General features: G+C 51.7%; 1 protein-coding gene across 2 annotated transcripts in view; it reads right to left on the minus strand.

Annotated features, from left to right (window-relative positions):
- Nucleotides 1-13720, minus strand: part of LOC116955187 (glutamate receptor ionotropic, NMDA 2C-like) — an 83467-nt gene extending 69747 nt beyond the window's left edge. Inside the window, exons 1-3 of one of the 2 annotated variants that reach the window (XM_076052864.1) lie at nucleotides 13101-13720; nucleotides 10987-11588; nucleotides 3784-3898 (exon numbers count right to left, since the gene is read on the minus strand). In XM_076052864.1, the coding sequence (XP_075908979.1) occupies nucleotides 3784-3898; nucleotides 10987-11588; nucleotides 13101-13661 (1278 nt within the window). In that variant the 5' untranslated portion in view covers nucleotides 13662-13720. The remainder of the gene's footprint in view (nucleotides 1-3783; nucleotides 3899-10986; nucleotides 11589-13100) is intronic. The other variant, XM_076052862.1, reaches the window with a different exon arrangement.
- Between the last annotated feature and the right edge of the window lie 235 nt (nucleotides 13721-13955).

Consider the following 13955-nt stretch of genomic DNA (forward strand, 5'->3'; position numbering starts at 1 on the left):
ACGGGGAGAACGTGCAAACTCCAAATATACAGGCGTCAAGGGGTTGGGATCGAACCCACAACCTCCTGTATACCAGGGGAGGAATGTAACGTCTCTCCCGTGCCAGTTTGCTGCATTCTAGCCACCCGGCGCACACACACACACACGCACACACAAACCACACAAGCTCGCGCACAGACGCAACACACACAACACAGACCTCATTGTATATAGGGGGTTGCATCTAGGCCTGGCGTTCAGTCCGTGAGAACAGCGGCTGGGTGGAATTGCGGGAACACGTTCATTACCGCTGCCTTCCGCAGATATCATCAGATGCATATCTTCCCGAATCTGTTCCTCTCGCGAGAAGAAAATGCCAGCGGGGTAATGTCAATGCCTCGGCGAGTTATAATGTATAATCCAAGACTAATAATAAATAATAATAATGATATTTTTTTTTTTTAAAATAAGTTTGGCTTCTGCACTCGCTGCACATACATTTTGCCATGCTCGGCCGAATCGCAGACGGTGGCATTTAGAAGTGAAAACAAGAAAAGCCACCAGGAACATGGAAACACAACGGCACGTGGCGAGGGTTTCATACGTTGCGTGCACGGTGCAGGATGCAATGACCGAAAATGACCCCAAGCCAACGTGCAGCCTAACGGCTATTCGAAAATGTACCACGGTCATGGACGGGTTTTTTTTTTGGAGGGGGGGCGGGGGATAGATCGCGTCAATGTATAAATGTTGTGTCGTTAAAACCCGCCACCAGCCGACACAGCCAACTAGTAAGGGGTTGTCACGTAAACAGAACGTGGCCAATTCGTCACTAGCACAGCACTAGTGTATAGTGTAGTGTATAGTGTAGTGTATAGTTGTGTAGTGTATAGTATTATAATAGGGGTTTTCCCCCTTTTTTTGGCAACAAAACTGAAACCTTTTTACAATGATTCATGTTACTGCATTAACCACAATACCGTCAGTCAAAATACAAACAAAAAACATACTATGATAATATTATGCATTGTCCTTGAGACTGATTGGTCCACACCAAGGGACAGCTTTCTTTTGAGCCTCGACTCAATTGGTGCTCGACCGGATGACGCCAAAAGGCGTCATCCGGTCAACCAGATGACGAAATAAGGCGTACAGCTCAAAGACAATGCACTATCAAAGTAATGAGGGCTCGGGGTGAGCATCTACATCATTAGACCTCCTTTGCCAGTACCAAAATATAATAATAGGGTCTAATGATATAGATGCTCACCCCGAGCCCTCATTACTTTGATAGTGCATTGTCTTTGAGCTGTGTGACGCCTTTTGGCGTCATCTGGTCGAGCACCAATTGGGTCGAGGCTCAAAAGAAAGCCGTCCCTTGGTGTGGACCAATCAGTTTCAAGGACAATGCATATATTTTGATTTAAAGCTTTCGTGACTGCAGTGATTCATATTCTTGATGACTGCTTGTGTTGCAGTCGAAACGTCGTGAGAATTGTATTGTTTATATATTTATTTAATTATTTTATTGTTTCCCTTCAACGTGGACTTTACTGAAAGAACCAAGAATATAATGCATATATTATCAAAGTATGTTTTTTGTTTGCATTTTGACTGCAGGTATTGTGGTTAATGCAGTAAACATGAATCCTTGTAAAAAGGTTTCAGTTTTGTTGCCAGAAGAAAAAGGGGAAAACCCCTATTATTACATTTTGGTACTGGCAAAAGAGCTCTAATGATGTAGTTTATAGTACCGTAGTGTATAGTAGTGTAGTGTAAAGTAGTGTAGTGTATAGTCTAGTGTATAGTAGTGTCGTGTATAGTGTAGTGTATAGTTGTGTAGTGTATAGTAGTGTAGTGTATAGTGTAGTGTATTGTGCAGTATACTAGTACAGCACACCGGTGTGTTGGAGAGCCAAGCCACAACATTTACAATCTGAGTACGACGATCTAACCCAAATATATAACCCCCCTCTATTATGGATGATATTGCTCGCCAAAACCTAAGTGACATAGCAGGGTTTCTGATTGGCGGAAAGAGGCCTCCACAGGGATTGGTCGGGAGGTAGGGCCTTTGAAGTGATTGGAACGAGAATGGGCGGGGCACAGAGCGGAACCCAGAGGCGACGGTTGGGATCCGTTCGAAGGCGAAGGACGGTGATTGGCTAAGGGAAAATACGGGGGGCGTGCTTCAGAAAAATGTTAACACTTCGGAGAACTTGCAACAATAATCACAAGAAATGTGTTGCCTGCGGGCACCGGAGATCGCCTAGAGAAGATTCCAGGCACGCGTTGACAATGATGGCGAACAGGTGGGAGACTTTTTGACTTCTTGAAGCTACAGGAGGGATACCTCGTTTTTTTCGTCCGGTTGGGGACCAGAGCATTGACGAATGTCACAAAATGGACGAATGTCAAAGCAGAGCGTGTTATCACAAAAAATAACGATGAATTGTTGACGGTATAATCACGCAAATAAGTCCAGTAATCAATCTAGATTTGAAGCTTTCGCGGCTGCATGAATCCATACTCCTTGGTTCTTTCGCTAAAGTCACGTGGGTATGAAATAAAATAACAAAAAGCTACAGTAATAATAATATATGAATGAACACAAATTATAAGTGATGGTCACTGAAACTGACTTCTATTCAAAGACTGAACGAAAACGGTGACGCGTGGCACAAACGTCGTGGAAATTTGAAATGTCACGTGGACGAAAGTCAAGGTGTGGCCGTGTTAACGTTACATTTATATTATTTGGGTCTTTCGTTAAAAAGTCACGCAGGTAGAAAAATAAATAGATCACGACGCTTCGGACGCAGCACAAGCGCCCGTCGAAAAAAAAGTGGCAAATCAATATTTGAACGTTACATTTGTTTTTATATATTCTTAGTTCTTTCGGTAAAGTCACGTTGAAGGGAAACAACAAAATAATAAAATATATATAACAATAAAAATTCTCACGACGTTTCGACCATAACTCAAACGGTCGTCTTCAGGTGTGTCGGTTTGCATAAATGTATTTATTTTTAAACGGTGTATTTATTGATTTATAAAAAAACGTCAGCGCCACGCGCAGCGATTTGGCAGTTTATTTAGGACTAGTCCATCCAAATACACATTCCCCCCCCCCCCCAATATTCAAATATGCTCAAAATATCCCCCCACCCCCCCCCCCCAGTATATTGCAATAAAATAGATTTCTGTTTATATGATTGTGGTTACTCTTTGGTTTTATTCGGTAAAGTCACGTAGATAAAATAAAACAAAATAAAATAATTAAATCACGACGTTTCGGAGGCAACACAAGCGTCCGTCTTCAGGTGGAAAAGTCAACGCAGAATATCTGTGTCAGGAGCACAGTTCAGAGACAACCGGGATCATATACAGGTTAAGGAAGGGGGGAGGAGTCAGTAAGGGGGCGTGGGTGGGTGGGAGGGCTGGGTTAAGCAGCCTTTTGATAGGTTGTTGCAGGTAACAACCACTTCGCACTCTATGAAGGCCGGCACGGCACACGAAGGGGTGGGTGGCCAGCACCACGCCCGGCCGCCTTTGTCTCCCCCCCAGTGTCGATATCTACACACCCCGCATTAAGTACCCATTTGAGGCTGAGTCGACCTGGCGGAAGGCCCAAGGACTGGTTCAGATAATCGTCACCGGTGCTGTCCGTGAGCGGGAATCGAACTCGGGTCGCCGGGTTCGTAGCGCAAAAACGTGACACCGCTGCTCCGGTCGACGCACGGTTGGCTGGGCACGGTGCGAAGGAAGGTTCAATCGCAAACGCTCGCTCGGTCGCTCTCTCACCTTCTCCCATACGCGCTCGTTGTTGAGGGCCATCACCGTCATCGACGGCTTCTCCAGGTAGCCGTTGCTGTTGAAGGACAGGTCCCTGCCTCTCCACGTGATGTTCCGCAGGCACCTACGGCAGAGACGACGGAAGAGTGGGACGATGAGCGCCACTCTCCGGGCCAGCGCTGTGTAGCCACGCAGGGCTGTTGAGGCAGAACCCTGAAGGCAGCCACGCTGCAATAATCGGGGGGGGGGGGGTGGGGTGGGGGGGGAGTGTCCTTTGGGTCTTTCGGTAAAGTCACGGAGATGGATTTCGTTTTAGAGCTTTCGTGACTGCAGGGATTCGTATTCTTGGTTCTTTCGGTGAAGTCACCACATAGAAGGGAATTAATAATATAATAATAATACAATACAATTCTCACGACGTTTCGATTGCAACACAAGCAATCATCATCTGGTGTGAAAACCACAGCAATAATTTTTTTTGCTGTGGTTTTCACACCTGATGATGATGATTGCTGGTGTTGTGATCGAAACGTCGTGGTTTTTATTTTTAGATTTAAAGCTTTCGTGACTGCAAGGATTCATCTTCTTTGGTTCTTTCGGTAAAGTCACGTAGAATGAGAATAAAATAATAAATTGATAAAATAAAATAACACAATGTTTTTTTTATTATTGTGTTATTTTATTGTGTTATTTTATTTTATCAATTTATTATTTTATTCTCATTCTACGTGACTTTACCGAAAGAACCAAAGAAAAAAAGTCGTGGTTTTTGTTCATTTAATTTTTATTAATTCAAACATTTCGACGTGACTTTAACGAGAGACCCAAAGAATATGAATTCCTGCAGTCACGAAAGCTTTAAGTCAAGATTTAATGAGGGCAGTGTTGGGGGAGGGGGGGGGGCGGTGGAGGGGGGTGGGGGGAGGGGGAAAGTCCCAGAACCACGCAGCCTGGCCGACCTCGTCTGCCCCCAGCACCGAGACTGATGCAAGATGCTCACTTACGGCTGAGTCGCCCTAAGGGAGGGCCCTGGACCGGTTTTGAACCACGGTGAAAAAAAAAACCGCCCACGACTCACGCAGGGGGTGAAGGGGACCCTCATCTATCCAGCAGTGGATCGCCGTACAGGTATGCACGCGTTGGCGTCATCATCTTTGGATGCAAGCGGTCTGAGCAGCGACTCAAGGCGGATACATTCCCCGGCGGACGATCGCGGCCTGCCGGCCACTCGGCCTCGTCCGTGATATTTTACTCGCTCCAGGCTCGGCATCGATTTCCCCTCCCAGTCGCAAGCATCCCAAGGCGGTGTTCACATTGCTCGAGGTGTTAACTACTTCGCCTGGTGTACAGGAGGTTGTGGGTTCGATCCCGACCCTGACGCCTGCTGTATATCTTGAGTTTGCGTGTCTCTCTCTCTCTCATTATCATCATCATCATGGTGGCTAGGAGATGTTAACTACCTCGCCTGGTGTACAGGAAGTTGTGGGTTCGATCCCGACCCTGAAGCTTGCTGTATATTTGTAGTTTGCGTGTCTCTCCCTCTGATGATCATCATCACGGTGGCTAGAAGATGTTAACTACCTCGCCTGGTGTACAGGAGGTTGTGGGTTCGATCCGACCCTGAAGCTTGCTGTATATTTGGAGTTTGAGTGTCTCTCCCTCTGATCATCAACACGGTGGCTAGGAGATGTTAACTACCTCGCCTGGTGTACAGGAGGTCGTGGGTTCGATCCCGACCCTGAAGCTTGCTGTACATTTGGAGTTTGCGTGTCTCTCTCTCTCTACCCCCCCGTCCCCCCGTGGTCGCGTCGATTTTTTTCTCCGGGTCCTCCGGGTTTTCCCTCCACATTTGGAAACATGCGTTTAGAGTTTATTTGGCTGCTGCTATGGATGCCCACGTGATGACTCTAAGCCCGCTTCGTTGAGCTATCATTTGTGATGGCCCAGGGTTTCTTCTGCATAAGAGCTATACGTAAAGTTTTTTTTCTTCCGGTTTCATCATTAGGTATAACCCTGTGAGCCATGCGGCTGTTGACTTCGGGTGCAACCGCAACAAAACAAAAACATGAACAAGAAAACATCTTGAAGTGACTCCACGCAACAGAAGAAAAAAAATCCTGGAAAAATAGCTCAGTGGGACCTTTAACTAGCAAAACAAACACAGTTTCATATTCTTAGCTCTTTCGGTAAAGTCACGTTGAAGGGAAACAATAAAATAATAAAATATATATAAAACAATAAAAATTCTCACGACGTTTCGACCATAACACAAACGGTCGTCATCAGGTGCGCCGGTCCGCATTAATTTATTTATTTTTAACGGTGCATTTATTTATTTATAAAAAACGTCAGCGCCACGCGCAGCGATTTGGCAGTTTATTTAGAAGGACTAGTCCATTTATGTTCTGAGAAGAGGAGGGGGGAGACGAAAAATTAATGTATGCTGTCTGTTATGGTCGAAACGTCGTGAGAATTGTTATTGTTTTATATATGTTTTATTATTTTATCGTTTCCCTTCAACGTGACTTTACCGAAAGAGCTAAGAATATGAATTACTGCAGTCACGAAAGCTTTAAATCAAAACACAGTTTCGTTAAAAAATATAGTTTCGTTTAAATCATCATCACGCCCCCCCCACCCACCCACCCACCCTTAGAGAGGGCTCACTGCCATACGTTCAATGGCGAAGGCGTAACGACTCTTACCGGAGGTCTACATTTTTCAGCGCCGCATATTCCCGATGGATCTCTTTTGCCGGAGGAGAAAAGACCCCCCCCCCTCGCACCCCCCCCCCCCCCACCTTCAATTCACACCCACTGGGCCCCATTGCTAATGATGTCATCAAAGATAATGACCTTTTAATGCAGATGAATCCACTGCCAGGTGTGAAAGGTCGAATCCCCGCGTCACGCGATCGGGGGTTTAAGATAAACAGCGATAAGTCACCGCGGAAGGCGCTCCCGCTCGTCCTCATGTGATGAATATTGAGCGTGCGATTGATCGGTGGACTTTAAAAAAAAAATTCGCGGGAATAGATGAGTCGACGATATGTCTCCTTTGTATACGTATACATTTATATCCCGCCACGTTGCAAAAAAAAACACTATTCAAAGTAACGTTGACAGAACAATAAAATAAAAAAAATATTATGTAATTGTTCTATCTACGTGACTTTACAGAAAGACCCAAAGAATATGAATTCCTGCAGTCACGAAAGCTTAGAGTCAAGATTTAGTCAAAGTAAACTCAATTATATTTACGATCAGCTATTTTTATTTTATTTTACCAGCTATATACCTCTTTTTCAGACCTGGCCATCACAAATTATAGCCAAACGAAGTGGCTCATCATCATCATCACGTGGAAATGCATAGCAGCTAAATAACTCTGAAGGCGTGACGTTGATTCTAAACGTGGAGGGGAAAAAAAACGGAGGACCACGGAGAGAGAGAGAGAGACACACAAATTCCAAATATACAGCAGCAGGCGTTGTCAGGGTTGGGATCGAACTCACGCCCTTCTGTACACCAGGCGAGATAGTCAACATCTCCTCGCCAGCGTGATGATGATGAGAGAGAGAGACACGCAAATTCCAAATATAGAGCAGGCGTTGTCAGGGTTGGGATCGAACCATACGACCTCCTGTATACCGAGCGAGGTAGTTAACATCTCTTAGCTAACGTAATGATGATGAGAGAGCGAGACACGCAAATAGCAAATATACAGCAGGCGTTGTCAAGGTTCGGATCGAACCCACGACCTCCTGTATACCAGGCGAGGTAGTCAACATCTCCTAGCCACCGCGAACATCGAGAGGGGAGCTCGAGACAGCCGTACGTTGTGTCACGGCCCTCGCGGTACCGCGGCCACCGCGATCCACTCGGTCGGGGGAATCTGTGGAGGAGAAGTCGGGCGCGACTCCCACTGTCTCAACTCAGAGTGACGTCGTGGCCAGCCCTGTACACAACCACGTGGTGGGTGCTGCCGCTCGCTGTCTCCACTCAAAGTGACGTCATGGCCAGTCCTGTACACAACCACGTGGTGTGGTGCTGCTCGCTGTCTCCACTCAGAGTGACGTCATGGCCAGCCCTGTACATAACCACGTGGTGGGTGCTGCTGCTCGCTGTCTCAACTCAAAGTGACGTCGTGGCCAGCCCTGTACACAACCACGTGGTGGGTGCTGCTGCTCGCTGTCTCAACTCAAAGTGACGTTGTGGCCAGCCCTGTACACAACCACGTGGTGGGTGCTGCTGCTCGCTGTCTCAACTTAGAGTGACGTCATGGCCAGCCCTGAACACAACCACGTGGTGGATGCTGCTGCTCGCTGTCTCAACTCAGAGTGACGTCGTGGCCAGCCCTGTACACAACCACGTGGTGTGGTGCTGCCGCCCGCTGTCTCAACTCAGAGTGACGTCGTGGCCAGCCCTGTACACAACCACGTGGTGGGTGCAACCAATTGCTGTCTCAACTCAAAGTGACGTCATGGCCAGCCCTGTACACAACCACGTGGTGGATGCTGCTGCTCGCTGTCTCCACTCAAAGGGACTTTGTCGGTCTTGTTCGCACAACGCGTGAACAAAACAAAACAAACAAACAAAAAAACAACCCCAATACAGAAATATCAAGTGCAATAATTACGAACGTCCTTCCTCTTTTTTTTTTCACCTGAGACATTAACCACGACGCCGCCACAATTCGTGCAAGCGGTCAGCGGTCGCGCTGGGCTCGCAATCCCAGAGGTCATCGGGTCACGGGACAACTACGGCCTGGAAATCTTTGCAACGCATCGGTTCCGTCCGTCCGTAACTGGAGGGCACCCCCAACCCCCCCCCCCCCCCCCCGTGACGCTCGCAGCGATGAGCCAATTATGAAGGAGATTTCTGTTACGAAGTTGCGTTGCGATTAAAGGGACTCGCCCACATTGAACACCCGGATAAACAATTCAGAATCCATGCGCACGCATGGTTGTTCTTTCCTCACCCCCCCCCCCACTCTGTACTCCCCCCCCCACCATCCCACACCACCCCCCGCCCCGCGACGTTGAAACGCCGTGAAACTTCCGAGCCGAACATTATTTCTACTCGCTCTCTGTAGCGTGACAAACGTACAATCGTGACGTTTCGGCCTTTCATGCGAGCGATGTAACACAACACACACACACCAAAAATATAAAATATAAATAAGGAAAAAAAATACGTTTCCCCCCTCCCCCCCCTCCCCCCCCCCTTTTTCTCGCGGCACCCAGAAGCGTGGAAATTATTAGGCCCGATACAAAGAGGGCACGCCGACACGCTGCATTAGAGGCATGTCAACATAAACCCCGGCGTCTCTGGCGGCTGCGCCCTGAATTGTAATGAAATGTTAAACACTGGCCGAGTGGTAGATAACGCCAAACAAGACAAAGACCCCCCCCCCCACCCCCCACCACCACCGCCGACAGTCTGCAACAGACTGTCGGGACAAGTGCTGTTAAGCGAACTGCACATATGGAGGCCGGCACGGCACACGCCACACTACCGCTCCACACTAGGACACACACAGACACAAAGACAAAGATCCCCCCGTACAGCCTTGACAGACTGTAGGGGGCAAGTGCTGTTAGCGGGCACCTATGAAGGCCGGAACGGTTACACGAGGGGGTGGGTGGTCAGCACCACGCCTGGACCGCCTTTGTCTCCCCAGTGGCGATGTTCACGACACACCGCACCAGGTACTCATTTGAGGCTGAGTCGACCTAGGGGGAGGCCCAGGACCGGTTCAGATAATCGTCACTGGGTGTTGGCCGTGAGCGGGAATCGAACCCGGGTCGCCGGGGTTCATAGCGCGGCGTAGCGCTAACCGCTGCACCACCGCTCCCCTAGTTCGACTCAGCCTCAAATGAGTACCGGGTGCGGTGCTGGTCCACCCAGACTCTTTGTGTTGCCGTTCCGGCCTTCGTTAGGTGCTCGTCGCCAACAGCACTTGCCCCAACAGTCTACTCAGGCTATATGGGGGTGGATGGGGGGGGGATCTTTATAAGAACAGCGATGCTCATTACTCTGCCAAGAGAGTCTCGGCGGGAGGGGGGGGAGGGTAGGGGGGGGGCTTCTGCCGCAGTAGAGATGTTGGGACCGCTTCTAATGCCATGAGTTTGGCTCCTTGGCGGCGTTTGGAACCGGAGAACCACCGGGATCACGTAGCCATGCCCACGAGTTCCTACGACCTCGTCCTTGCAGCTGTTTCTTTACGCAGCACCACGCATCTCCAATGTGTAAAGTAGCCAGGGAGACTGCTTGAACTGCACCGCCAGCAGCATCATCGTCCACGTGCCAAATCAAATAAACTTCAAGTTGTGCGGGACTACGACGATCCATCGCGGCAAAGTATCGACTGCAGGTAATTTTTATTTTTATTTTGTATCGTGCGTGTGTACCGCCTGGAAGTTTGACATAAACCCTTCATCACCCCCCCCCCTACATCCCTGCTCCTCCTGCTCATCATTATCCAGCCCAGTCCGATGGTGCTACCGGTCGGGCGTATTCGAGGCCACGATGGAATGGGGCCACGTGGACACGGGAACTTGGTTTCATCAGCCCAGGCGAGGAAAGCCGACTTAAGTAAAGACTGCCTGCGGGAAGACAATAACAATTGCAATGTTGCGAGTAATGTTTCGGTTTTTTTTTTCTGCGGAGGGTGTGTTCTCCGGGGTCCTCCGGGGTCCTCCGGGGTCCTCCGGGTTCTCCCCCCCCCCCCACACCCCCTCCACATTTAGAAACTTGCGCGTAGATTATTTTGATTGTTTTGTTGTTGTTGTCGCGATAAATGTGCACACGGTAAGCGACTTTGTTGAGCTATCACTCAGGGACGTGCGATGCTGTTGCGGCTGTAGCTTTCACCGCCATCCGCCCCCCACCGCCCCTCCCCACCACCCCCCCACCGCCCCCCCCCCACCGCCCCCACCACCCCCCCCCCACCACCCCCTCCCACCGCCCCCCTCCACCGACTCTCTCCCACCGACCCCCGAGACCGCCCCCCACACAGCCGACCCCCTACCACCGCCTCCCCCCGCAACACCCCGCTCCCATTACCCCTCCCTTCACCGACTCCCCCCCCCACCGCCCCCCCACCACCCCCTCCCACCACCGCCTCCCCCAACCCCCACCTTCCCCCCCCCCCAACGCCCCCTCCCACCACCCCCTTCCACCCCCCCACCCACCCCCCCCCCCACGGCACCTGTAGAAGGTGCTCCACAGAGAGCTGTTGAAGGCGTTGGTGTTGTTGCAGTTGAGCTTCGACTCGGGGATGAAGCCGAACTCGACGAACATGTTGAAGGCGGCCGTGGCCACGACGGCCACCCCTTCCATGGCGCGATGCGCGAGCCCCCGCCGCTCGTCGTCGTACGAGATGGTCACCATGCCCGTCGGGAAGTGTCCCGGGGGACGTCTCTCCGACTCGGACCAACGCAGTCCCGGCACAATCCACACGTAACCGAAGCCAGTGAGTCCCACGGTCTCGGCGACGCGGAACAGGTACTCGGCCTCGGCCATCGAGCAGTAGAGAACGACCACCTGCGTCTGAATGCTGCGCAGCTTCGCCTTGATCTGGTCGTCGCTGTCGCGGTCGAGTAGGTCGAGGGGGATGATGCGGTCGAGGTGCCAGCCTACGTAGCTGCTCTCCACGGTGATGTGCAGGTGGTAGATGAAGTCCTGGTACCCGGTGTAGTGTGACGTGACCACCGAGAAGCTGTGCCAGTCGTATTCCTCCATGATGCGCATGATGACGCGCGACTGCTGCTGCACAGTGGCACCGAACTGCAGGAAGATCGACTCCTCCTCCTGCCGAAGGGGGTGTGGGTGAGGGGGGTGGAGTGGGGAGTGGGGGAGTGTGTCGGAGCGGAGGTCACGCGCGCGCGTGTGCGTGATGGGGCGCGCGCGCGCACGTGTGCGTGATGGGGCGCGCGTGCGTGATGGGGTGCGTGATGGGGCGCACGTGCGTGATGGGGCGCGCGTGCGTGATGGGGTGCGCGCGTGTGTCTGTGTGCGTGTGGGGGGAGGGGGGGGGGCTAGCGGTGGTGTAGCGGTTAGCGCGCTGCGCTAGCGCTACGAACCTGGCGAGGCGAGTTCGAGAGAGACACGCACATTCCAAAGACACAGCAGGGAACGGTGCAAAGGCTGAAGTCCCTCCGAGTTCACTCTCCTCCGTAGCGGCGACTCGCTGCACCGCCACCCCCTCCCCAACCTCCACCCCCTCCCCAACCACCACCCCCCCACACCCCCCACACCCCACACCCCTCAATCACAAGTGGGGGGCTGACTTAGCCGGGTTAATTCGCCGATGCATTTGTGACTTAACAGTGACTCCTCACGACAATTACAACTTTCTTACCCGCCCCGACCGGACGTCTGTGTGAAACAAAATAAGAGCTTTATAGCTCATCGGATTCCTCGTGCACTCTACATAAATCCTGCACCTACATTGCCCTATCGCACGTGATAGGGCCCCGCAGTGATGACGTCATCTTTACCCCCCCCCCTCTACCGCCCCCCACCCTCCTCTACCGCCCCCCACCCTCCTCTATTTAATTCTGACTCATCGCCTGATGAAGCTGGTGGCTGTAAATCACCGGAGAAACATCGCAGTTACTCGCGTTGTTGATTTAATTTTGTGGGCATAGGCGGGGTTTGACTTCTATATTTAGGGAGAGGGGAGAGGTTTCCCTTTGTCCCGCACATTAAGAATCGCGGGTGCATATAATTAGTTTATTTTTAATCTTAATTGTAAACTACTGAAAATTAATTTATAAAAGTGTCCTCCGTTGCCCCTCCCCTCCCCCCGCTCTCCCCCCAAACACCGCCCATGGCTGTGAGTTTACACTCCCAACACACCCACGCTGGTGCTGAACAATTCACTTCACGGCCACCAACCTTAATCATGATCTGAAGCTCTCGTGACTGCAGGAATCCATACCCATTGGTTCTTTCGGTAAGGTCACGTGGGTAGAAAATAAAATAAAACACATCGCGACGTTTCGATCGCAAAACAAGCGGTCGTCGTGATTTATTGTATTTATTTATTTTCTAACTACGTGACTTTACCGAGAGAAGCAAAGAGCATGGGCACCAACCTTGCTAATGTGGCTGCGTGTCGGGTGGTGGCGGGCTTTAACGAGACAATTATATGCACCCGCGATCTAACTCCCTCCCCCCACCCACAACAACAACACATCCTTGGTTCTTTCGGTAAAGTCACGTGACTACCGAAAGAACCAAGAATGTGAATCCCTGCAGCCACGAAAGCTTTAAATCAAAACAACAACGACAACAATCTATGCCAGAACGGACTCGTACCTTTTTAGTCATGACCACGGCCGAGCCTCCTCGGATACCGATGATGGGGATGAGCGTCTGCGAGGAGATGAAGTCGAGGATCTGGGCGAGCGCCTCCCTCTCGGTCTCGTCGCCGAAAACGACCCCGTGGAGCCGCACGCTCGACAGCACGTCGCAGATCTGGATGATCACGTCCCGCGGATTCGTGCCGTTCACCGTGCGCGTCACCGCCACGTTCACGTCCATGGGCATGTCGAGGAACTGCCCGCCGCTCAGCACGTGCTTCACGTCGAGCAGCTGCGAGGAGCGGCCCGCGTAGATCACGGCGATGTTGAGCACCGGGTAGCCCTGCCGGGAGCCACCCCCTCGGCCGCCGCCGTGAGCACGCGGGGCTCCGCGAGCTTCGGCCGCGGCCGGGAGAGTCGCCACGGCCACGGCCCACGCAGTCACGGCCGCGGTGAGCATCGCGATCGGCGAGCGGCGGGGGAAGAGGAGGACGAGGAGGAGGTGGAGGTGGCGGTGGTGGTGGTGGTGGCGGCGGTGACGGCGGCGTTGTAGCGGTGCCTCCGCCTCGCTCGTCATCCTTCAGCCACGCTTCATCGTCGATCGACGAAGCCGCCACGCGCCGAATTTGTTTTTTTTTGGGGGGGTGGGGGGTGGGTTTGTCGCGGTGGGGGTGTGTGTTGTTGGGGGGGGGGGTGTGGGGGTGTGTGTGGGGGGGTGTGTAAGGTGGGGGTGTGTGGGGGGTGTGTGTGTGGGGTGTGGTGGGGGGTGTGGTGGGGGGGGTGTGTGGGGTGTGTGGGGTGTGTGGTGGGGTGTGTGGTTGGGGGTGTGGTTGGGGGTGTGATGGGGAGTGTGTGGAGGGTGTGTGTGTGG

Source organism: Petromyzon marinus, chromosome 58 (assembly GCF_048934315.1).
Source record: "Petromyzon marinus isolate PM22_M1 ecotype Great Lakes invasive population chromosome 58, UKy_Petmar_22M1.pri1.0, whole genome shotgun sequence".
Taxonomy (NCBI): domain Eukaryota; kingdom Metazoa; phylum Chordata; class Hyperoartia; order Petromyzontiformes; family Petromyzontidae; genus Petromyzon; species Petromyzon marinus.